Source organism: Oryza sativa, chromosome 9, assembly GCF_034140825.1.
Source record: "Oryza sativa Japonica Group chromosome 9, ASM3414082v1".
In the NCBI taxonomy this organism is placed as follows: domain Eukaryota; kingdom Viridiplantae; phylum Streptophyta; class Magnoliopsida; order Poales; family Poaceae; genus Oryza; species Oryza sativa.
Window position 1 is genome coordinate 20,667,669 of NC_089043.1, and position 23,838 is coordinate 20,691,506.

General features: G+C 43.5%; 4 protein-coding genes across 4 annotated transcripts; 2 read left to right on the top strand and 2 right to left on the bottom strand.

Annotated features, from left to right (window-relative positions):
- Positions 1-168: 168 nt before the first annotated feature.
- LOC4347166 (photosystem I chlorophyll a/b-binding protein 6, chloroplastic) lies at positions 169-3,170 on the top strand. Its single transcript, XM_015756873.3, has 4 exons — positions 169-334; positions 496-710; positions 1,164-1,678; positions 2,968-3,170. The coding sequence occupies exons 1-4, from the start codon at positions 288-290 to the stop codon at positions 2,983-2,985; spliced, it is 795 nt and encodes a 264-aa protein (XP_015612359.1). The 5' UTR covers positions 169-287; the 3' UTR covers positions 2,986-3,170.
- Positions 3,171-6,936: 3,766 nt separating this feature from the next.
- On the top strand, positions 6,937-9,473 carry LOC4347167 (exocyst complex component EXO70A1). Its single transcript, XM_015795690.3, has one exon. The coding sequence runs from the start codon at positions 7,117-7,119 to the stop codon at positions 9,031-9,033; it is 1,917 nt and encodes a 638-aa protein (XP_015651176.1). The 5' UTR covers positions 6,937-7,116; the 3' UTR covers positions 9,034-9,473.
- Positions 9,474-13,120: 3,647 nt separating this feature from the next.
- On the bottom strand, positions 13,121-17,186 carry LOC4347168 (uncharacterized). The gene is made up of 5 exons (XM_015757057.3): positions 16,818-17,186; positions 14,616-15,537; positions 14,334-14,429; positions 14,005-14,141; positions 13,121-13,647 (listed from the first exon to the last, which is right to left on the bottom strand). The coding sequence occupies exons 1-5, from the start codon at positions 17,081-17,083 to the stop codon at positions 13,470-13,472; spliced, it is 1,599 nt and encodes a 532-aa protein (XP_015612543.1). The 5' UTR covers positions 17,084-17,186; the 3' UTR covers positions 13,121-13,469.
- Positions 17,187-20,052: 2,866 nt separating this feature from the next.
- Positions 20,053-22,967, bottom strand: LOC4347169 (protein DEEPER ROOTING 1-like). Its single transcript, XM_026020331.2, has 6 exons — positions 22,876-22,967; positions 22,681-22,759; positions 20,839-21,317; positions 20,576-20,747; positions 20,427-20,479; positions 20,053-20,316 (listed from the first exon to the last, which is right to left on the bottom strand). The coding sequence occupies exons 1-5, from the start codon at positions 22,879-22,881 to the stop codon at positions 20,460-20,462; spliced, it is 756 nt and encodes a 251-aa protein (XP_025876116.1). The 5' UTR covers positions 22,882-22,967; the 3' UTR covers positions 20,053-20,316; positions 20,427-20,459.
- Between the last annotated feature and the right edge of the window lie 871 nt (positions 22,968-23,838).

Here is a 23,838-nt window from a genome sequence, read left to right on the forward strand (position 1 = left end):
AGTTGGATTTTCCAGCTTTTCAAGATTCTTGTAATCTTAAACGGGCCAAACTCTAAACAGATTTGTATCACGGGCCTCCAAATTACATGCCCACAAAAGTCAGGACCCCAACTTGTATGATAGATGCTGGTCACACCTGGCAAGGCCTCATTGGCTCCCTGTCGATGAACGCCACGCCCTCTCCCTCCCTATCCTAAACTCCAAGCAGATAAACTGCTCTGCACTTTTCCCTCCTTCACACTTCACCAGCTTCACTCGCCCTCTCCCTGTTCTCCTCACTCTCCTCCATGGCTCTGCCCTCCGGCTCATTCGCGGCATGTAGCATCCAACCAAGGTAATAATAATCATAATAATTCAGCAACACCCATCTATTTCATCGTCTTCTTCTTCCCTTTCTCCCTCATTTTCCCTCATTTTTTGTGTTGTGCCATTGAAGCATCTCAATTCGATTCCGTGTGTTGCGAAAATGTCATTCTTGTGTTCTTCTGAGCTTAGGGTGCGGGCGGCGTTGCGCGCGCCGACGCTGCCGTCGCAGAACGCCGCCGTTGCAAGGATGGCCGGCCACCGCGCCGGCGCGACGAAGGGCGGCGTGTCCGCGGTGTGCGAGCCGCTGGGGCCCGACAGGCCGCTCTGGTTCCCCGGCAGCTCCCCTCCTCCGTGGCTCGACGGCAGCCTCCCGGGAGACTTCGGTTTCGATCCTCTTGGATTAGGTAACCAACCTATGCGCACATCTTCTCACAAGTTTGAGCGAATTGCACTTTTAACCACCTTTTGTTGTCGTAGTTTCACTTTAGATCACTCTAGTCCAATCTTTTTACTTTGGACTAGCTAAATTTACGTTTATTTTACTTTGAACTACCCAAAACCACTTATTTAGCATATTAACGATCTTAAACATGTCGGTTTTACCACGTTAGCGAAATCCTCTACCTATAAGTAGGCCATATATTTGTCGGTGTATAATATGAATATGACTTGAGAAGATATAGTCGAGGTGATTCAAAGTGCAACAAACATAAAGTTATCTAGTATAAAATGAATAGATTGAAGTTCAAAGTTAAACTACGACAATAAAAGTAGTCCAAAAGTGCATTTAATTTCTTTCCACAAAATTATCAACACTTGTGTCTTGTGCAGTAACAATCGAACGTTTTTGCCTGCAGGGTCGGATCCGGAGCTGCTGCGGTGGTTCGCGCAGGCGGAGCTGATGCACAGCCGGTGGGCGATGCTGGCGGTGGCGGGGATCCTGGTCCCGGAGGTGCTGGAGAAATGGGGGTTCATGGAGGACTACTCATGGATCGACGCCGGCGCGCGCGACTACTTCGCGGACCCGTGGACGCTGTTCGTGTCGCAGATGGCACTGATGGGGTGGGCGGAGGGGCGGCGGTGGGCGGACTACCTCAACCCCGGGTGCGTCGCCGTCGAGCCGCGGCTGCCCAACCGGAGGAACCCCGTGCCGGACGTCGGCTACCCCGGCGGGCTGTGGTTCGACTGGGGCAACTGGGGCCGGGGATCGCCGGAGCCCGTCATGGTGCTGCGCACCAAGGAGATCAAGAACGGGAGGCTCGCCATGCTCGCCTTCGTGGGGTTCTGGTTCCAGGCCGTCTACACCGGCGAGGGCCCCATTGATAACCTCCTGCATCACCTCGCCGACCCCGGCCACTGCAACGTCTTCTCGGTGCGTCGTACTCTACTCAGCCAGCCAAATGCTAATAATACGTCTTACGGCGCATTAGTAAAAAATGCTAATAATTTATGAGAACTTTTACATATGTGCTTATAGCAATTTAAATACCAACATTAGAAGATAAATTTCAATAAAAAACTTTAAAATTAAGTTTTAAATTTAAATTTTGGCCCTAGCTAATTCTGCACAGAGGAAACGATGAGCCCCGTCATGCACGCAGCATATTATAATCTATTATCTTATTAAAGTAATAGAAAAAGAAGCCTCCATATAGGAATTTAGAATGAACTAAAATTTGGAATAAAAACAATAAAATTACAATTAGAGTTTAGAGTCTATATAGAAATACAATTTACAAATAACTAAAATTCAAAATAAAAAATATGGCAAGAAGAGTATAGACTCCATATAGGAATATAATTTAGAAGTAACTGAAATTCAAAATTTAAAAAATAAAGAATTTGAAAGATGAGTTTAGAGTCCATATAGAAATACAATTAAAAATAATGAAAATTTAGAATTAGAAATAAATAATATTGGAAGAAGAGCCTAGAGTCTATATAAAAAAATACAATTTACAAATAAAGAATTAAAAATAAGGAATATTAGAACAAAAGCATAGAGTCCATATAGGAATTTAGAATGAACTAAAATTTGGAATAAAAATAATAAAATTACAATTAGAGTTTAGAGTCCATATAGAAATATAATTTACAAATAACTAAAATTCGAAATAAAAAATATGGCAAGAAGAGTTACTCTGTATAGAAATACAATTTAGAAGTAACTGAAATTCGAAATTAAAAAAATAAAGAATATTGAAAGATGAGTTTAGAGTCGACATAGAAATACAATTAGAAATAATAAAAATTCAGAATTAGAAATAAATAATATTAAAAGAAGAGGCTAGAGTCTATATAAAAATACAATTTACAAATAACGAAAATTCGGAATAAAAAAAAAATATTAGAAGACGAGTTTACAGGCCATATAGGAATATAATTTAGAAATAACTAAAACTGATATTAAAATTAATTAATAAGTATCACATATATAAAATACAATATGATTATTACACATTGGTAGTTTGGTAAAGATAGTACAAAATTTAAAATTATGTTGTCATTTTAATATATTTTAATAATAAATTGAGAAAAAAAACATATATATATGCTATTATACGAGAGAAAATATAATAATGCTAGTTGCGCAATTTGCATGGACCACCTTGCTAGTTAATTAATTAATCAATTAACTAGTCTTGATTTTTGATCTTGCAGGCATTCACGTCCCATTGACGGGATTAGAGTTTGGGACGTTGCAGTCTACAGATGAAAATGCTAAAAGCGATGTTGCAAAAAAAAAAAAGACAGCGAAATGATGAATGAGATGTTACGAAAAAAAAAGGGTGATTTGAGCAGTTTATGTTTCGGTGTCATTTCGCTTTGGATATGTGAATATACAGGCAGGGCAGTTTGTCTTACGTGACTTATGTCTACGGTGAGATGAGACAAGTTTTGGGCTGGGCCATGGTGATTAGCTGCTGGGAAAAAGTACGTATGAGGTCCCTTGACTTATCATCAGATTACAAAATCATCTCTCAACCGTAAAACCAAATATACGTCATTCCTCAAATTACAAAACTGCGTCACTTTGGGTTCTTAAGCGGTTTTGACCCTGATTTTATCCGATGTGGCAGTTGAGTTAGCGTGCGACCCATGTGGGCCCCACATATTAGGGTAATCACGTCATCACCCTCTCTTTTTCCTCTCTTTTCTCCTCCCTCCTATCTCTCACTCTTCTCCTTGTCTGGGCAGGGTGACTGATAGGTGGGGAGGAGGCTAGTGGGAGAGGAGGTCCGGTAGCAGGCGACGTGGCGGCGGCAACGCGGGAGAAGGGGAGGGCGTCGGCGGCAGGAGTACCCGGGGGGGGAGTGAAGGGAAAGCATGGCGGTGGGCACAAAGGCGGAGGCGGGGCCGAGCGCCGTGGTGGTTCGCTTGGAGGTGGGTGCCGCGGCACCGAAGGCGGACTCGATGTAACGGAGCTGGAGGTGAACGACAGGGGCGAGGTGGAGGAGGCCTCATATGGGTGGTTCAATGTGGGCACGGATGGTGCCGGTGTGAGGGCGGATTGGCTCGCCACATACCGGGCCCGCGCCGCGTCGGTGCTCGTCGGCTCCAACAGTCTATACAACCGCTGCCTCTCTTTCTCCCGTGTTGTTGCTGCCACCGGGTCACCCGTTGCCGGCCACCGACACCCTCTTCACCTCTAAATAGCCACATCCCCTTCTTTCGTGCCGCCGTCGCCGGCTGTCGACACTCTCCTGCCTCGCCCCACCGGCCTCCTCCGCACCCATCGACCGCCCCCGCAGAGAAGAGTGAGAGAGAGGAGGAAGGGAAAGAAGAGGGGAAATAGAGAGGGTGATGGCATGGTCACTCCGACATGTGGGCCTACGTGGGTCACACGCTGACTTAGTTGTCATTTCAGATGAAACCAGGATAAAAACCGTTTAAGAACTCAGAATGACCCGATTTAAGTTAAGTGATACATATATCTGATTTTTACGGTTGGTGGTTGGTGGACGAGGAACTTCTATATACTTTTTTCCTTATTAGCTGCTGCGAAACTCAGGTGGGCTGTCGCCCATTTTAGTAGGCCGGAATAGTATTGCGACGGAAATGCAGCCCATTTGTGTTGGGCTGGAAAGGGATTGCACCATACGTGCGGCCCATATATGTTGCATGCTAAATTATTACTACCAATAATTACCTGCTGCTGAAGTATTCCCTCCCTACTTGTAAAGGAAATCGTTTAGGACAATGTTTAAATCAAATCTTAGGAATATAAATCATAAATAACTCTCAAGTTATTAAGTTTGAAAATGTAAAAATTATATAAATAGATTTGTCTTGAAAAATATTTTCATAAAAGTATACATATATCACTTTCAATAAATATTTTTATAAAAATAAGAAGTAAAAATTATGTTTTGGAGACCGTGTTGTTGTCCAAAACGACTTCTTTTATGAGTACAGAGGGAGTACTAGATTAAGAAAAACGAGAAAAAAAAACACGAATCTAGTCTACTAGTGTTCATCGTGCAGAACAAAACATTAGAAAATCCCGCGTAGCGGCGTAGGCATGTGGCTGTTGACAATTACTCGTAACGTACTAACGTATTTCAGTTCCCTGCAAAGAACGGTAGTCCACCACCACTTGGAAAGCTAATCGATGCTTTGCCGGTTTTCCAGTGGCATCACTGCTGTCAAGTTGCCGGTTTGGTTTCAACTTATTGTAAATTTATAATCCTAGATGTCTCCTGTTTCCTGGCTTTATCTTATCCCTAAGAATTGTGGTTAGAGAGGAATCTGGATTATTATTCGATTAAACCTCACAAGTCACAATGAGCTTTGCGTTTGGTTCTGATTTAGTTTATAATAATTCCATCATATATGAAGCTGAAACTAGACCAAACACACACAAACAAAGCCATCAGATGAGTGGGGCCCGCTTGTCATACACACACAGCTCAATCTGTTGGTCGTTCAGGGAAGGGACACGAATGCATTATGCATGAATCGTCTGCGGAAACAGCTATGCTTTTGCAGGATGATTGCTGAACTGTAGTGTCATCCTTCTGCTACCAAATGAATTCGGTCCATTAGACATTGCGTGCCTGCTTATTCCGTTGTGTCCTTGCATTCGTTCACACTTCACAAACTGACAGGACAAACAAATGAACTGGTCTCCTGCCTTGGTGCCATTCAGAAAGTCATGTAACTCGCTTTCGAATCTTGTAATAAGATCTCAACTAACCCAGGTTACTTTATTCTCATTGACGAACAAATTAACTCGTTTGAAGTTTACCATGGTCACATCACTGTCTCACATGCTTTTCTTTTTCTTTACTTTATTACTACGATAGTGAAAAGAACGATACCATTTGAAGTTAAAATTCAGAGATGCCTTGTAGCCTGAAAAACTCACTGTACTCATTCAGCGCTGCTTATTACCACATCCTGCAAAATTTACCACTGATGAAATCCTCTAACGTAAGTACTTATCACTTCCTATATCTGAAACTGACCTGAAAGGAAATCGTTACAGTTAGCACAAAAAAGGCAAGATCTCTCGTAGCATCATCACCATCACCAGCATCATGCAGTCGTGTAGTATGGTCCATAGCTTCTTGAAAGGAGGCTGAACAACTAACACCTTTCCTAGGAAAGAACCCCACAAAAGACAGCAACGGATTGAAAAGGAGAAGAAGATGATAAAAAACATTTTCAGAAAAGATGATTCCAGGACTGAAGAAGAATGCAGTAAAGATCTTGGCTTACCGAAGAAGACACGCATGCACCGTTTTCAGGTAGCCTGACCATCGTGATCTCTCTCATCCGCTGTTATATGAATTACTCGCATCGTTTTTAATAGTAGATGAGTTAACGACATGTTTAACTATTCATCTTATTTAAAATTCCTATATAAATATATAAGATATAAAATATACTTAAAATACTTTGAGGGATACACTAATTCACAACAAAATAAATTATAACTACATACTTTTTAATTGGATAAATAACTAAACGTGTAATAAAAAGTTAATGAAGAAATCTATTAAAAACACAGGAGGTAATTCTCTTTCTTGTCTAACCTGATAGAAGTACATGATTAATCGATGATTAGCCGATAGGTTGCATTGCTAGTTGGTTGCTGTCAGACATACCGGAAATGCTGTCCTCTTCTCTGTGCTCTCTGCTGCTGTTGTGCAGTCCAGTCAAGAACCGACTGGATGAGCTGTCAGCCGTGCTTACCTGCTTTAATTTATGCATAATGTTGCTTCATAAACTGTCTCAAAAAAGATTAACACCAAAACAGTAGCACACCGCCGTTCATGCATACTAATGACGAAAATTGACCATAGGCGTGACGAGTCACGTCGGTACAGGATTACCGCCACTGACTAGCCGGGCCCACGAGGCAGCCATCCATTCGGGAAAGGAAAAAGACGACGTGGAGTCGTGGACTCACTGGCCGGTGGGGACAGATATGTGGGCCCCACCAATCAGTTGCCGTCGGCATTTATAATTTATTTATTTATTTATTTTATTTAGAGTGTATTTTATTTTGTTGGGAGGTGATAAAAAGTCTCCGCTTCCACAGCTTTGCTACTAATCCGCGCACTAATTGGATAATTAGTGGTGCGAGGAAGCCCAAAGGAGCAAAGCAACAAGGGGAAAATACCCGAGACAAAAAGCGAATTCGATAAAACGAGCGGCCGCTCGAAGCGGCCACTGCACAGCGCCCTCTCGCCTCCTCGCCTCGCCGCCGCCGCCGGCTTAAGGCTCTCCTCCCCGCGCCGTACCGGCGGGAGTGTGGAGGTGTTGTGCTGCGGCGTGGGTGTGTTGGGAGTTGGGGGGTGAAGCATGATGGATGGATCCACCGCTGCGGCGGCGGAGCTGGAGGCGGCGGAGAGGGTGGTGATGAGGTGGGACTCCACGGCGTCGGCGTCCTACGGGGGCGGGGGCGGGGACGAGCAGATGCTGTTCGATGGCGGCGGTGACCGGGTGGAGGCGGAGCGGTTCCTCCGGGCTGTGGATGACCTACGGCGGCTGGCGCCGCCGTCCCCGGCCACGGTCGGGAGCCCGCGCCGCACCTCGTCGGCTAGCGGCGGCGGAGGGGCGGCGTCCAACGCCGTCCAGGTCGCGATGGCGCGGCTGGAGGACGAGTTCCGCCACGTGCTGTCGTCGCGCGCCCTCGACCTGGAGATCGAGGCGCTCGCCGACCTCACCTCGCTCTCCATGTGCAGCGACCGGACCAACTCCGCGGACGTCGCCGAGGAAGCGGCGGCTGCGGACGAAGACGACTCCGTGTCGTCCTCCGTCGGCCGCCGCAGCAGCTACCGCTCGCTGCGCAGCATCCGAGAAATCGATCTCCTCCCCGCGGACGCCATCTCCGACCTCCACGCCATCGCCTCCCGCATGGCCGTCGCCGGCTACGGCCGCGAGTGCGTCCAGGTGTACGCCTCCGTCCGCAAGCCGGCCGTCGACTCCGCGCTCCGCCGCCTCGGCGTTGAGAAGCTCAGCATCGGCGACGTGCAGCGGCTCGAGTGGGAAGTCCTCGAGGCCAAGATCCGCCGCTGGATCCGTGCTGCCCGCGCCGCCGTCCGCGGCGTCTTCGCCAGCGAGCGTCGACTCTGCTTCCTCATCTTCCACGACCTTCCCCTCTCCAGCTCTACCATCACCACTGCCACCCACGACGCTCCCTTCGCGGAAGCCGTCAAGGGCGCCGCCCTGCAGCTCTTCGGCTTCGCCGAGGCGATCAGCATCGGCCGCCGCTCACCGGAGAAGCTGTTCAAGATCATTGACCTGCACGACGCGATCGCCGATCTGTTGCCTGACGTCTCCGACATCTTTGCTGCATCCAAGGCCGGGGAATCCATATACGTGCAGGCTGCCGAGATCAGGTCGCGTCTCGCTGATGCCGTGCGTGGTATACTGTCGGAATTTGAGAACGCTGTGCTTCGTGACCCGTCGAAGACTCCGGTGCCTGGTGGTACCATCCATCCTCTCACTCGCTATGTCATGAATTACAGTAGCCTCATTTCTGACTACAAAACCACACTGTCTGAGCTGATTGTGTCGCGGCCATTGGCTTGCTCCCGAATTGCTCCTGAGGGCAATGAGAATGCCCCATCCTTCCCTGATCTTGACCTTGCCGACCCTGACAGTCAGTTACCCCTTGCTGCTCATCTTATCTGGATTATTGTGGTTCTTGAGCACAATCTTGAGAGCAAAGCATCACTCTACAAGGATGCGGCACTCTCTCATTTGTTCGTCATGAACAATGTACACTATATTGCACACAAGATAAAGGATTCACCGGAGCTCCGGGGGCTTATTGGTGATGAGTATTTGAAGCAGCTGACAGGTAAGTTCCGGCTCGCAGCCACTCGCTATCAACGGACAGCATGGTTGAAGATCCTGAATTGTCTGAGAGATGAAGGTCTGCATGTCAGTGGGGGCTTTTCATCAGGGGTATCCAAATCAGCACTCCGGGAGCGTTTCAAGTCTTTCAATGCTGCATTCGAGGAGGCACATAGGGTTCAATCTGCTTGGTATGTGCCAGACACGCAGCTGAGAGAAGAGCTTAGGATATCAATAGCAGAGAAACTTCTTCCAGCATATCGATCCTTCCTTGGTCGGTTCCGGCATCACATAGAGAATGGAAGGCACCCAGAGTTGTACATCAAATACTCAGTTGAGGACCTTGAGACGTCCGTCACAAATTTCTTTGAGGGTTGTCCACCTTCGCTACATAACAGGAGAAGATCCCATGGATGAGAGGTGGCTTGAAGACTCAAAAGATCTCTATTGTTGACTGATGAGTGTGGTTGCCTAGTATTCTACAATGCTTCGGGAAAAGCAAGACTTAAGGGTATAGTTGGTGATGATTTCTTCTACTAGAGGTAATCTGAAACAGGATCAGGATCTTATTGAAACTGTCAAATTCCTTAGTGGTTCTTCCTTTTATAGCCAACCTTGTTCGTTTGTTACACTATCATCATATCTTTTATGATTAGATTGTTCATATAGGTCTGTTCTTTCAGAATGTTTCGCAGTTGTAAGTTGTAACATCATGGTGTTTGTTTGACACTTAACTGAGTGTCTTGTCACCTTTTTGGTTGTTCAGATATATATTAAGATTGCACTTCATAGATTAGATGTAAAAACAAATCTGTGTTACTGGGTTTTACCTATGCAAGACCATGTTCTGCCTTAAAGTATCAGTTTTGACTTTTGAGGTTACCACATCAGGTCTCTTTTAAAGTGCTTGTATAGTTCCCAATTTTTTCTTCAAACTTCTAACTTTTTCATCACATCAAAACTTTTCTACACACATAAACTTCCGACTTTTTTTTTAAACTTCCAATTTTAGTCAAACTTCCAATTTTGGCGTGGAATTAAACACGACCAAAGTCTCTTTTAAGGCAACTTCCTAGTTTGGACTAGTGCTAATGCTAACATGAAAAAAAAAGGACAGTAGCATCCCATTTTAAAACAGCAATGCACTTATGTTATGCATTATATGCATTATCGTATCAGCATTAGGTAAAGCATGTAGTTTTCTGTTTGTGCATGGCAAATTGCCTACTCCTTGATCTACTATTGAATGAGGCACATAATTTATTTTCTGATAAAATGCTTCAATGATTATCATTGAGAGATGTTATCTTTTCAGTAGTAGTTTAGATATTATCATACCAAAAAGATACTGCGTTGATAATTCAGATTCTGTTCAGTTGGGGTGAGCTAAGCAATTTATAAGAGTTTCTAAATTGTGGACTAACAAGTCTTTATATAAGAAAATTTTGCATGTAATTCTTTCTTCCTACTCATTACTTGAGGGCTGTTTGTATTGGTTATGTGTCGAGGAATAAGGAAACCATAAAACTTCACATAGATTTCTTCGATATAACTATATGCTTCACATAGCTATGGTGCGATGTAATGATTGGTTGCTCATGATGATGTAATTCAGATTTCTGTTATGGTTCTCTATTGAGTAATGTTTGGTCGCTGACTCGCTGTAATGCTGTTAAGCAGTGAGCTGTATGGATGTGGCATTAAAAGTGTGATGGTTTCTCGCTTGACAGTATTTTGGTTTTGCACCATTCTTCTCCCGCTTATATTAATAATTTAGCTGCATCTTACTAATCTTTGCACGGTTATGCTGTCAGAAGTGTTGCTTCAGATTGTTAAAAACAATAACCATCATATTTCACATTACTAATCCTAGGACCCTTATGTTGAATTGAGTTATTTTAAGTGTGATTTTGTTGCTCCCTCAACACGTCATAGGAAGCCTGAAATGCATGGAATATGTGGAGTTTCTGCAGCAACTGACTCCTGACAGCAAAAATAGCTGCAGTTGCTGCCTGATCTGTTGCTTGTTACACCTGTATTTTGGTATATATAGGTCCATTATATCAGTAGTTAAGGTACAATGATGGATCTATAAACCGATTTCATGGTTTGAAAGTATAGGTGAACCAGCTATTGGTTCGGCAGATCATGTCATCAGCCATGAGCATCATCTGGCTCCCTGACAGATGTCATGGGAATCAGGCATGGAATAATTTTCTGAAATGTATTCTTCATATTTTTCTATAAACATGCAAACTTTAGCCGGTAAACCTTCCTTATGGACCGGGCAAACATGCTTATTCGGATATTCTTTTTGCAATGCACACATGACTGTTTCACATACTATTTTATTTCAAGTTCATCAGCACACAAATCTATGAGGTATGTGCTCACACGTTAGTTCTCGTTTGCTCAACCTAACTGTTGGCCAATACTCATTCATAGATTTTTTTTTTATGTTGGTGAATCGATCAACATTGTGCATTCTTTGTTTGCTTGCATATCTTATATCTCAACCATCGAATAAGTGAAAACTCATAAAAACCATATTTAAAAGTTATATAAAATCACGAAAAAATTATTGGAGATAGGTATAGGCATGAAATACTTTCATACCAAATTTAAAGTTCAAACTCAACTTCATTTGAGAGAAAACTGGTAAGAATATATTTCATACCTACACATATCTCTATTTTTTTTTCCTTTCAGGAATTTACAAAACTTATCTTTATTTTTTTCATGAATCTACAATACTTTTTATGTCTTGATGGTTTTCACAGGAAATGTCCCCCTTTTCCTTACGACAACATGGCTTAAAAATATAAAAAAAACAGGGACATCTCAGTATTTCGTAAGGTGGAGGCGTTTCATTTCTGATGCCTTTCGATCACCGTAAAACATGTCCCCATTTGTCAAAAGTTTGAGATTCAACGGGGGCGGGCACGCGCCGGAGCTGTTGCCCTGCCGGGAGAGGAGGCAGCAGCAAAGACAGCGACGAGGCGACGGCGAGGACAGTGCGACCACCCGTGAGCCGCGGCGGCCGTGCGTCCCGTGAGCAGAGCAGAGAGCAGCGCGGGGAGGCAGCAGAGACAGGAGCCACTGCTTTTGCAACCAACCGCATCCCGCGACCAGCAGCGGTTGTCCGAGTCGGTGGTAGACGACGCGAATCACGCGATCGGGCTGCATGCGCGGCGCCGGTCGCGTCCGCGTCGGCGCAGCCGCAGGCAGGCGGCAACCGGAGGCTGGAGGCACATCTGTCGCGTTGGGGTCGGGTCGGGACGGGACGCCATGTGGAGGTACTGGAGTAGTAGTAGCGTGTGCATAGGCAACCTCCCGTTGCCGTCAACCGATTCTCAAGTGTGTGTTGGAGCAGCAGGGGGGGCTAGCTATGCCTATGCGTGCACATGCGAGAACTGGAACTGCGTCCTACTGCCTGCCTGCCTGGCCGTCTGATTGTCGCTCACATGGTTCAGCGGCGTGTTGGGGGCCAATCAGAGTGAAACAACGTTTGATTGGTGTGCTGTTGTGTTCGTTCCACTTTGATCACGTCGCCGACATACCTTGGTTATGGCTGGTACGAAAAAGTAACTAGAAGTTTGAAGAAATTGAAATGATGTGATAAAAAAGTTAGAAGTTTGTGTGTGTAGACAAGTTCGATGTGACGGAAAAGTTGAAAGTTTGAAGAAAAACATTGAAATCTAAACAGGGACATGGGCCATTGACTTGTGGGTCCATGACAGTGGACCCCACCTGGTCAGACTCATGCTCCTTTATCACGTTCAGACGTGTCAATCTCTTCACCATTAACATACTAAGGGCATGTTTAGATTGTAGCCAAAATAAACCTTACCAAGTTTTGGCAATGCCAAAATTTTGGCACTAAAATTTTGGCAGAATTTCTTATATATTGATCAAATTTGGCAACAAACTAAACGTAGACATATTTTTTTTGTCAACTTTACCAAAAAAAAAAATAGTATGATAGAAAATGACATCAAATTGAATAGGCCCTAAAAACGTGGAGTAAGCAAGTATTCGAGTGCAAATTCTCTGCTCTTTTGGGTCTGAAAGACTGAAACCATACTACTCCTACATCGTAAACAAATGAATCGAGCTGAGGCTGTTTTCCTTGCACTTTGTTCCCAACTCCTATCCATTGTCTTTTACACGCACGTTTTTCAAACGGCTAAACGGTGCCGTTTTTGTAAAAGTTTATATACAGAAGTTTTTTTAAAAAAATCATATTGATCATTTTTTAAAAAAAAATTAGCTAATACTTGATTAATTATATGCTAATGAGTGCTTCGTTATACATGGCGGAGAGAAGGGTTTCCCAACCCTCCTTCAAACACTGCCTTAGTCTACTTTTTAAGTTTGTTTAGCTAATACTAGTACTCCACATCTCATTATAATCTTTCGCTAACCACTGTCCCATTTTGCACGCGTGCTGGGAAGGGTTCTCAGCCCCCCAAAAGCACAGCCTTAGTAATCAAGAATAAATAAATAAAACACAGAAAAACAACATTCTCTTCTACCGTACATGACAATCTTGGAGTTCACATAAACCAGAAGCAGCATCAAATCTACAAAAATACACATTATACACCACACATCCTCTGGATGGCATAGATAAATTGTTCCTATCATATATATCATCATCCATACAGTGATGCCTATAACGTGGCGCACCGTGTGAAAAACTACTATATGGAGGAAATGAATTCAATAAAGATTACTTCCATAATTCCCTTGGCGTATCCCGACAACTAGAATTAGTAAAGTGTGATCTGCTGCATACCAAAATTTGAATGTGGCTGTATCTTCTCTCCCTCATGAAATGCACAGTGCCCCTTCTACTCCCTTTTGTTTTCTTCGTCATCTCCATCAAAAGATGTAACTGTAACGTTCTTTGTTGCTTTGGTGTCTGGTGAAGAAGATAAACTCCACCCGTTCTTGGAAGCAATGGGACCTGGCCTTATTAGTGACAGACTGTCCTCTCGATCAAAGTTTTCGCTTGCATCATAGGTAAACCTAAAATGGGTAGCCAAAGAAATGTGATTCCCCATTTCTAACAAAGGGCCTATTTCCTACCTTACTATAGTGTAGGATCTCATTGCATAAATTATACAGGGAGGTTCAAAATTCTGACATGGTACCTAAGTGCATGCACTGGAGAAAAATGCTACCGAAAGCTACAATGTTGGTTTATGTTCTCTTTTCAAGGGAAAGTATGACAGGTCAGAAATAAACAGTGCAACTGAATGATGAGAAACATTTTCTTAGCTGTCTACTAGTCATTCAGCACATCTACTGCAATGAAATGCTAAATGAAACAATAAAACTTGAGTATTATCCAGGTTGAAATTCACCAAAAGATAAGGATTGTACCTCATTGAGTTCTGTGACGGCGCCCACAGGTATGAAATGACACAAAGAAGTGAGAAAGACAAGACATGCCAGAACGCAGGAATTATCCATGCATACTGCCATCGTTCATTGAATACATCTGTTGATTTGAAGTAAATCTGCAACAAATGTCAACCACAGCACCTTAAATTCTGAACAAGATAAAATGACTAGATTCTTAAAAAACAAATACATGACTCTGAAGTATGCAGCCTCTACAACGGGTGAGGCAAAACCAGTTTTGTGCAAGACAATGATATTTTCTTGGACTCAATACAGTCAACATATGGTTTTGATACACATTAACGTACCTCATAGCCAATCCAGCCAATAGACACCAGAACAGTTACAGCCAATGCTATTGTGAATTTCCTGTAAATGTCAAGTTTGGCCATTGACCTTCTGGCCTGTGATCCACAAGAAAACGATTACAGCTGGTTAGTTATTTTTCATTTTTAAATAAGTCAACATTGTGTCACCTCCTACCTGTGAAATAAATAACATAAAAGACATTGCACTGATAAATCTGAAATAGGTTAGTTGGATAGGGCAAAAGGAGTTGATAAAGAATAATATAAAAGTATATTGCTCACCTGAAGTTTGTCAAGGGTCTTAGCTAGCGAAATAAAAATCCAAACAACGAATGCAGCATCCAAAATAGCCACGGGATAAACCAAGAACAATCGAGCTTTTCCAGATAGATCATTTACGGCACCAAGATTTTCTACCAATTCAAGGATTTCCGTAGCTAAAAAGAATGTTCCTCCAAGCATAACCACCTTTGATGTGAGACCACCCAAACTAGGCCTGACAACTCCATATCCCATTGAGACAATGAGAATAATAACACGGGCTACTGTTCTTTTAACAGTCCCAAATGTTACAGCCCAAAATGTGATGCCCTTTGGTCGAACACCAGTCTCGTTGAACTCAGCATACTCAAAATACCACAATGACATCTCAAGCATGCCCAATGTAATGACAAGAGTAATACAGTTTTGCAGTGGCAGAACTTCACGCCAAAACTTCATGTACTGATAGAACCAATAAATCCCAAGTACAACAAAAGCGAATGACATAATTCCAAAAAAGTTCTTAAGAGGTGCCATCCGACCAGGAAGATACCCAGTAGGATTTTTCCATACGGTTTGCCCCTCTATCTCCAGACCAGCAAGTGATGGATCACAGTGTATGAAGTACATATTGTACATCCCGGTTTTTGTTATAGGAATGATCCTTGAAGGTAGTGTTGCAATCGTGTCACTTCCATCAAAAGATGAAAAAAGCAACTGTGGCCAGCCAGGATTCACCTGTGATGGCCGATAGATGACAGAACCTTCCGTGCAAGCTCCTAACTTCGCAAGATCTGAGGTACAACAAATAGCTTTCTGACCTCCATATGCTGATCCACCAATCATCTCACGATCTTCTATCTCAAAAACAAGTATCTGAACCATTGCTGAACCAGTTTCCTTTGCAGCATCCTTTGGTCTCCTAAACGTAATCTTGTCAAATCTAGAAAGTGAGAGACATTTTAAGTTTACATTTGCAAGCTCTGGATACACCTATAATAAATGACAATAATAAAATGGACATTTTAAATGCTAGAACTACATCTCCATAAACAAAAGTTTCCAATTTGTAGCATAATTAACAATCCCCTATGTTCCAAAATATAAGCATTTCTAGGATTTAAAATTTGTACCATAATAGAAGGATTTCTCCACCTACTTTCTCATTTCAACCATTCACGACCACCGATCTCTCGTTTAATTTCTCCGCATACTTCCTCATCTCAACCAATCACAACCATCTCATCCCAACCTTAATTTCTGCTAAAACTCACAGAAATGCTTATATTTTGGAACAGAGGGAGTAGTAAGCAAAACTCAAAACATAATCAGCCTGTACGGGTAGGGGGCTGTAGTTAAAGCCAAAAAGATAAGTACCAATTCCATCATTTCAGCTTGTTAAATATATATGGACACTGTATGCTGGCCCAAGAACAATTTAAACAAACTTAAAGCTTGTTTGATCCTACCAAGTTGTTCTATCCCATGCATATTATCCTTCACAAGTTTACCTTAGTACTCCTCATATAGTCGTGTTAGGCTTTTAGCTACACACTTACACCAACTGACAACACTATCATCAAGCTGATCAAGCACAATTAACTTCACAATGCCCATCTGGAGTTCAAATCAACATCAATCTTGCTCCGATTAGCGCCAATGTGTCATAATGAATTTGAATGGAGCTCATAGAAGTCCATCACTATTCACACAAAACCACTTTGACTCTGACTATCCACCTTAGTCCTTAGCTCAGTACCTCTCATCACACAAATCAGAAGCATCTTCAATCGCCCAAGCTATACCAGCAAATCTACACCTGCTTACAAGAAATTCTCTCCATAGCACTCACAATGCGTTCTAGCACACAATTCTTTTATTTTATCTTATTATTATTATTATTTAAAACAGAGAGGGGATCTCCCATTTCTAGCACACAAATTCACCCAAGAGCAACACACCCCATCCCACAGCTGATCAACTTACCACAAGCAAACAGCAACGTAAACAAGAATTTCCTACATTTTCAGGGAAAACCCCATCAACACAAACCAGCCACGCATCCTACAGAGCCCCCCAAGGTGGCGGCACCCAAGATCCACCGGGTCGTCGGCTGCCAGACCGACTCCAGCGCAGAAGCCCCACATCGCGCGGAATAACACAGATTGAAATCGATCAAGGCAGCAGCGGAAGTAACAGCGAGCTAATCAAATTTTAATTTACCGGATGAAGGCGTCGGCCACGGCGGCGGCGGCGGCATCCTCGTCGTCCTCCGCGGTCGTCGCATTCGCGGGGGAGGACGGCGCGTAGAGGCCCTCGCTGCCGGCGTGGAGGATGAACGCATTGCCCTTGTTGAGGAAGCCGAGCCCGCGGTACTCGTGCACCGACGCCTCCCCGCCGCCGAGCAGCATCAGCAGCAGCCCAGCGACGGCCACGCAGAGGCTCAGGAGGTGGTGCAGGCGGGCGGCCGCCGCCGACACGGCCGCCATGGAGGTGGGGGGCAGCGAAGCGAGGCTGGATCTGAGCGTGCGTGAAGTGAAGTGAAGACGACGAGGTGAGTGAAGCGGACGCTAGCTCGGTCGGGGAGAAACCGCAAGAGGCCAAGAGAAGCCGCGGTAATAAACGGGAGGAGGAGTAGGAGGGGGTTTGGTTGGTGAGAGACCTCGTTTATTCCTTGGTGAGAGGGAGTGTCTCCCCGTGTGTTGTTGAATTGTTGTTGGTTCATTTTGGTGATCAGAGGAGGGTCAATGGGACATTGGGACAATTGGCAGGGTAAACCATGTTGTTAAAAACTAATCCAGGGTGGGTGGGCTAGCTAGGACTAGTTACACTTATTAGAGCAGATACAATAGCAGGCTATAAGTCAACTATAAATATATTTTAAAGAGTTAAACGAAGAGAAAAGAGCAGATCTGCAGCACGGACTTCAAGATGTGATGTGTGTATGACAGATGAGAATAGTATATTATGCAAATATTCTATAAATTGACTATTACATTGGTTATAAATGATTTGGAGTTAGTAGTAGGCTATATTATTAAACTTGCTCATAGGGCCCTGGACTCTGCTGCTTGAACAAGCAAAGTTTACAGTAAATAATGCAGTGGGTGCATATGTGAAGTTCTCATTTTATTTTATTTCTTGTTTGTGATGTTGGAGTGTTATCCTTTTCGTTTTTAGCCTCTCACCATTTTCCACACAGCATATAAGCCACCAACAAATTTTAAAGGTGCATTTAGGTTTTTATTCATCATAGTTTTTTTTTAAGTATTTGTCTTCTAAATCGTTCGTATATATAAATGTTTTATCGGTAAATTATATTCCTATTGCTGCTAAGCCCAAACAAGATATCAGCCCTATGGCATGAGATAAGACTTGGAACGAAAAATGAGATTACATGAGAAATTACCACTGATCAAATCTGAGAACATGTTTGGAACAGAAACCGCTCCTACGATCGTCGATCATGTCTGTCGGGTCTGGATCCTAGTAGAAAAGAAGAAAATTGAACGGAGATTAATTACTGTACTCCACACAGAGCTAGTAAGCACCTTTCATCTTTAATCATGGCCTCTCTTTTCTCCTTTAGAGCAGATACAATAGTAGGTTATAAGCCAGCTATAAACATATTTTAAAAAGATAAAGAAAGAGAGAGAAGAGCAGCGGGCTACAGATCTGTAGCTAGCTGCAGCACGAACTCCAAGACGTAATGTGTGTATAACAGGTGGGACCAAATATTAATAGTATAGTAAGCAACTATTGTATGAATTGGCTATTACATTGGCTATAAATGATTTGGAGCTAATAGTGGGCTGTACTATTAAACTTGCTATATCCCTTCCCTTTCCTCCCAGTCCCAGCCAGGTTGCTTCTGATCAGTCACCATACCATAATAGTAGGCTTAAACACCTAGCGCATATATATATATGCTCCACTGATCCAGTACTTAAACACTAGGAGCAGTAGCTTAAACACGAGGGTACACTCAGGTAGTGTCTAGTATTGCACCGGTCGCCCTCTCGCGATCCGAGCGGCGAGGCCACACGCCGATGTAAAACCACCCCAATTCTGCACGGGAAACGAGCACACCCGCACCGTGCGCCGCGATCGCTTGGCTTTCACGGTAGCCGCGCGCGCGCACCAAGGGGAAGGCGGAAGGCAGCAGCAACCAGCAAGTCCCACGTTTTTTAGCCGCCGGGATTAGCGCGGCGGAGCGCCTAGTCGGCACGCCGCTTTTTCTACTTTAACCGGTGAACCCCCCACGTCCCCCACCTCGCACGGTGCGGGTCGCACCATCATCACGGTCGCACGGAGCCGTCGGTGGGGAGAAACCAACCGGTCGGGCCGCGCGCCCGTGAAATCCCCGTTTCAGTGGACCGTGGGCTAGTCACCAACCTGGCGCAACCGGGCCGCACGCCCGTGAAACCGCGTGGGCTACTCGGGCGAAAACCTGGCCCAGACTGGCGCTGCGCGGCCGCCGATTTCACAGCGGAATCGGCTCGTTTTCGCGAAGGAATTTTTGGGCCGGCCTTCTCGCACCTATGTGGCTGGGACAATCGCACAATCAATGGACCGCTACTCGTCTGATGGAGGAGTGCACGAACGCGAATTATTTCTGCAGTGCAGTAGATTCGTCAAGGAGAGTTTTTTTTTTAACACATATCAGACGCAGACGCTCGTAACACGTACACACTCAAACATCCTACTCATATAAGTACTTTCGGAAAACTAGGTCGACATATTTTGAGGACGAAGTCACTATAGGCGTCTCGCTATCGACAGGTACGTCTACCCTACCATTGAAAAAATAATTAGCCGAACATATGTATCAATTCTAGAATTTCAATCCGGGTGAATTGGTTCCACCACAATGAAAAAATAATTAGCTGAACATATGTATCAATTCTAGAATTTCAATCTGGGTGAATTGGTTCCACCGCAAGTAATCCAACTAGTCGAGCTAAGCTTAATCTGCGTCAAGGAGAGAGTTTTTTTTTTTTTGAGGTAAGTCAAGGAGAGAGTTGATGGAGCTGCCACGAGAATACGCTCTTCTGCCAGATCTAACGTAGGGGGGAGGTTCACCGGAGCAGCGGTTGCGCCATGCTCTCTCGTGGACGAGGGAATCCTGCCCGGCCATCACGTATGGCCGGGGTACGGGCCGGCAGAATCTCGCCGATGTCAAGCGTGTCCAACCACAAGCTCCCAAGAACGTACAGCAGCAACGCAACGCAACACAGACAGGCGTCCGTGCCTGCAACGGATGGAATGTGCGTTTTCTTCTCTGCCACACGGACAAGATATTACGCTCTGCCCGTACTGTACCAACAACGTTGTCAATCTTACCGTTTTATTACTCTTTATTGGAGTGTAGAAATCAGGTGATCAAACAGTTATTCAGCAAGTGTTAGAGATGATGTGAATTTAACTAGTGAATTGAATTGGATATGGCAGACAACTCTGGAATCAACAGATGGCAATTGTCATAGAAGATAGTTGAAAAAATTGAATGCGTTCTTTACAGTTTCAGGGCAGAAGAGAGTAGACACATGGAATAGGCCTTTGTCCCAGAACCTCCTTATCATGATTCAAATTACAGATGGTTCATGTCAGAAATAATGGAGGAGCATTACATGATCATAGAGCTTCATTGCTAACTATATCCCATATTTATATCATTACGTAGTAACACCATAAACCCCAAGCTTGCCAGGACCTTTGGAACCTGCAGATTGGAATCACACTAATCAGATCAAAACAGAGAGACATGCTAGATCAAGGATAATTCACATTTGAGTTGAGTTGAAAATTTGGGGATCAAAGAAAGGTATATACCTGGCATGAACGAACTAACATATTCACCCAACTTTACATTTCAAGCACAATATCTGGAAACAAGAAAAGTTCATATTCAGTCAGTTGCTCCATTGACAAAAGTGGCAAAAGAAAAGGTTCAATTCATGATAGGCAAGTATGCTACTTACACTCTGAATCAGTTTTGACCCATTTTGCACCATCATCGTCTAGATCACGCAGTGCATCCTCCAGGCACTCATTGATTTCTGTCTCATCTGGCTTCCAGTCCAAATGCCTCTTAGCAACTAGCGTGGAAGAATTTTGCGGGTGTATTTTCTTCTGCAATATTGCCTTGAGCAACTGCAATGAACATCATATAAGATAATAAGAGGACGAGAAAGTATGTAAAACTTATCATGTTACATAAGAAAAAAAGAATTTCACTGTGTACCTTCTCCATTCTTGATTGAGGAAATGTGTTCCTTGGTTCTGGAACTACGGAGGTAAAGCCACCCTTACACATGAATAACTTGAGCAACGAAGCGACTGATCTCGGCTTGAGTGTATTTCCTTTCTTTCCTAACGAATTCTTTGATTTACTTACAATGATCCTTTTGTTGATCAACTGTCTAATATGCTTCTCATTGTCTTCCCCATCGGCACGCTTTTGTAAACCTACTTGGTCATCATCATGCGAGCGTTGAGCTTCTGCTTGATCTTTGATTGCTAGTAGCGTTTCGAATTCTTTCCGTATCTTGTCTACTTCTTCCTCTGTAAATTTGACGGTATCTTGCACTGACTGCACATTGTCGGATGAATTCTCCACCTGAGCTACCTCCTCAATCTGCTTATTTCCAAATGTCCCAATAGCAAGCAATGATTGGGGCCAATCACTGAATTCATCCTTTCGACAATCTGACACGTTAGCACCTGCGCATTAGAACTCGATTAAGCCGCAAGATCAGTAAACAAACATAAATATATGGTCCTAAGTTCATATTAGCATAAATTGGATGTCTAGAGCATGGACCACAAATTTTTAATCCTTAAACACCCAGTGATTCTCATTGGCCTATCACTCTTTAAGTACAATGTCTGCCCATGCTTACTCCACTCCCTGATGTTTTCACCTGCCATTTTTCTGTATACCAGGAATAACTTATCACAGCAGTTGTTACCACTTAAACAATGCATTCTCTGTACAATAGTAGTCTTTTTATGTAATCTTGAGAGATAAATAATGTACTGTAGTCCAGCTGGACTAGTGGCTCAGATCTGATTCCTTAGTACGATTTACGAAACCATCCGAGGTCAGGATATTGTCTGCTCAAATCAAATTCTTCTTGGTCACAAGTGGAGGGTTGGGGTTATAAATCAACTAAATAATTGAAGCCATACTGACTAGTTGGAAACACTTGCTTGCAGGGTTGCACTTAGTCAAGACTTTGACCCATACTGACTAGTTGGAAGCAGTGCTTTACAGAGATATTGGCGTGGCGGGCATCAGGCCATGAAATAGTCCTTTGGGGGTATAACATATGCACAAAAATCTCTCACTTTTCGTGCTAGGGAAGAGGAAAATAAAATTGAAAACTCCTACTGAACTTAAAGCGCCGTTTAAAATGCAGGAATTTTTTTTCCGGAAGTGCGATAATTGAACTGTTTCCAGTGAAATTCCTGCGTTCCAAACAACACCCAAGTGCATATAAGAAAATTTTCTCAAAGGATCAGAAACAACATTGTCATAATACATCAATGTTTGCTCCATCACATTGGCGTTGTGATAGGTTACTCAGGAATCAGGGGATGGTAATCCAGAAAATCGCAGAGCGAAAAGCGTTCTGTTACTAGCAATTAGGAGAAACCTTTAAATCGTTCACTCTTGTATATGGCTACCAAGACAACAAAGTATATCAGCATATTCAGAAATGAACATGGCAAATGATGCCTAAGCGGAAACTGCTAAGAGGTAAAGACACCATAAATGGAGCAGAATGACAGCAGGAAAAGATTAAATTAGGACAAAGCAATAAAGTATCATCGTATCCAGAAATGAATAAGGCAAATGATGCCTAAGCAGAAACTGCTAAGAGGTAAAGACATTATAACTGCAGCAGAATGACAGAAAGAAAATATCAAATTAGGAAACGGCTTCCAAATTACTGTCCGTACTCTCCCTCTCCCCTCAAGGAACAGGGAAACATTTCATAAGAACAGCATGAAGCCTGGTGAACAACAATCACCTTAGTTCTGAAAGAATTTACAAGGAAACTGAAAGTTCAGGTACACTCACGGTAAGGCGCAGAAGAATTTGCGGGAAACCGATTTGCTTCTTGCTTCCCACTGATCTTGTTGGCTACCCAGCTGAAAATCTGCAGAGAAAACCCAAGCCTCATGATGCCATCAAGAAATGGATCAACACTACCAACACTTCAAATCTATTAACCTCTCTGAAATGATTAATCACACCGATGGTTTGAGCCTTTACCTTCATATCCTGGCCTGAAGAATGAGAGATTGGGGAGGGAGAAAGCAGCTAGCTGATGAAGCTACCAAGAAATGCAAGCTCCTAGCAATGGCAGAGAGAGGAGGAAAGGAGAGATGTAAGACTTGTAGTGGCTGCTATTGGCGATGGAATTGGTGCAGAGAAGTACTACTAGTAGCCTACTGGGTGTGATTTGAAGGGGTTCAAGTTCCAAGGATTGGAGGGTTCGGTGCAGCGTGGCTGGCTGTAGGATAGCTTGCTATACTTCATCTGGCATGTCACTTCCTTTACCTTCCTTTTATAGATGACTCCAAACCGGGTTACCAGCTCAACAGGTGAGCCATGGAATGATAACAGGACACAGCTATATATATAAACAATGGAATTTGCACTTTCTTCGGAAGAGAAAATTCGGTATTTGCAACTCCAGCTACCGTACGCCCATATGCGCCATACGGATTGTAAATATTGAATTGATGTTTCTAGATATAGATAGTGTAAACTTGTGATCGACCTCACACTTTTGAGGAACCCAAAATTGTGGTAGCTACACCTCAACGGGGGTGCTTCTACCCTACTTAAATTGTAGAGAAGTTTATGGTACTTAAGAAAGTACATGCAGGACTTGTACGATATTTCGAGACACCTACTAGAGATATTAAGTTTTACGATAAAAAACCATCATCTCGATATACCTTCTTAAGAATGATAAAACTATCTGACTACTCTCTCTGTCCCAAAATATAGCAATTTTTGTGTGTCCAAATTCATAGCTAAAAATTACTATATTTTAGGACGAAGGTAGTATATCGTGAGATCGTCTAGTCAGGTGTTCAAAAACTCAACATGTAAGAAAATTCCCAATCCATCCCTAGAAGAAGCTATAATTTGACGGTTCAGCTGCAATAAGTAGGGTGACTGTAGTTTTAAACAGTCATATTATGTTCGCCAGATCAAAATCAAAGG

Coding starts and splice junctions, on each gene's coding strand:
- LOC4347166 (XM_015756873.3), top strand. CDS start 288: ATGGCTCTGCCCTCCGGCTCATTCGCGGCATGTAGCATCCAACCAAG. Junction 335..495: donor GCATGTAGCATCCAACCAAG/GTAATAATAATC, acceptor TTCTGAGCTTAG/GGTGCGGGCGGCGTTGCGCG. Junction 711..1,163: donor TTTCGATCCTCTTGGATTAG/GTAACCAACCTA, acceptor TTTTGCCTGCAG/GGTCGGATCCGGAGCTGCTG.
- LOC4347167 (XM_015795690.3), top strand. CDS start 7,117: ATGATGGATGGATCCACCGCTGCGGCGGCGGAGCTGGAGGCGGCGGAG.
- LOC4347168 (XM_015757057.3), bottom strand. CDS start 17,083: ATGGCGGCCGTGTCGGCGGCGGCCGCCCGCCTGCACCACCTCCTGAGC. Junction 15,538..16,817: donor GTGGCCGACGCCTTCATCCG/GTAAATTAAAAT, acceptor CTCACTTTCTAG/ATTTGACAAGATTACGTTTA. Junction 13,648..14,004: donor CCGTCACAGAACTCAATGAG/GTACAATCCTTA, acceptor TACCCATTTTAG/GTTTACCTATGATGCAAGCG.
- LOC4347169 (XM_026020331.2), bottom strand. Junction 21,318..22,680: donor AAATTCTTCTGCGCCTTACC/GTGAGTGTACCT, acceptor TCTAATGCGCAG/GTGCTAACGTGTCAGATTGT. Junction 20,480..20,575: donor GGTCAAAACTGATTCAGAGT/GTAAGTAGCATA, acceptor TCTTGTTTCCAG/ATATTGTGCTTGAAATGTAA.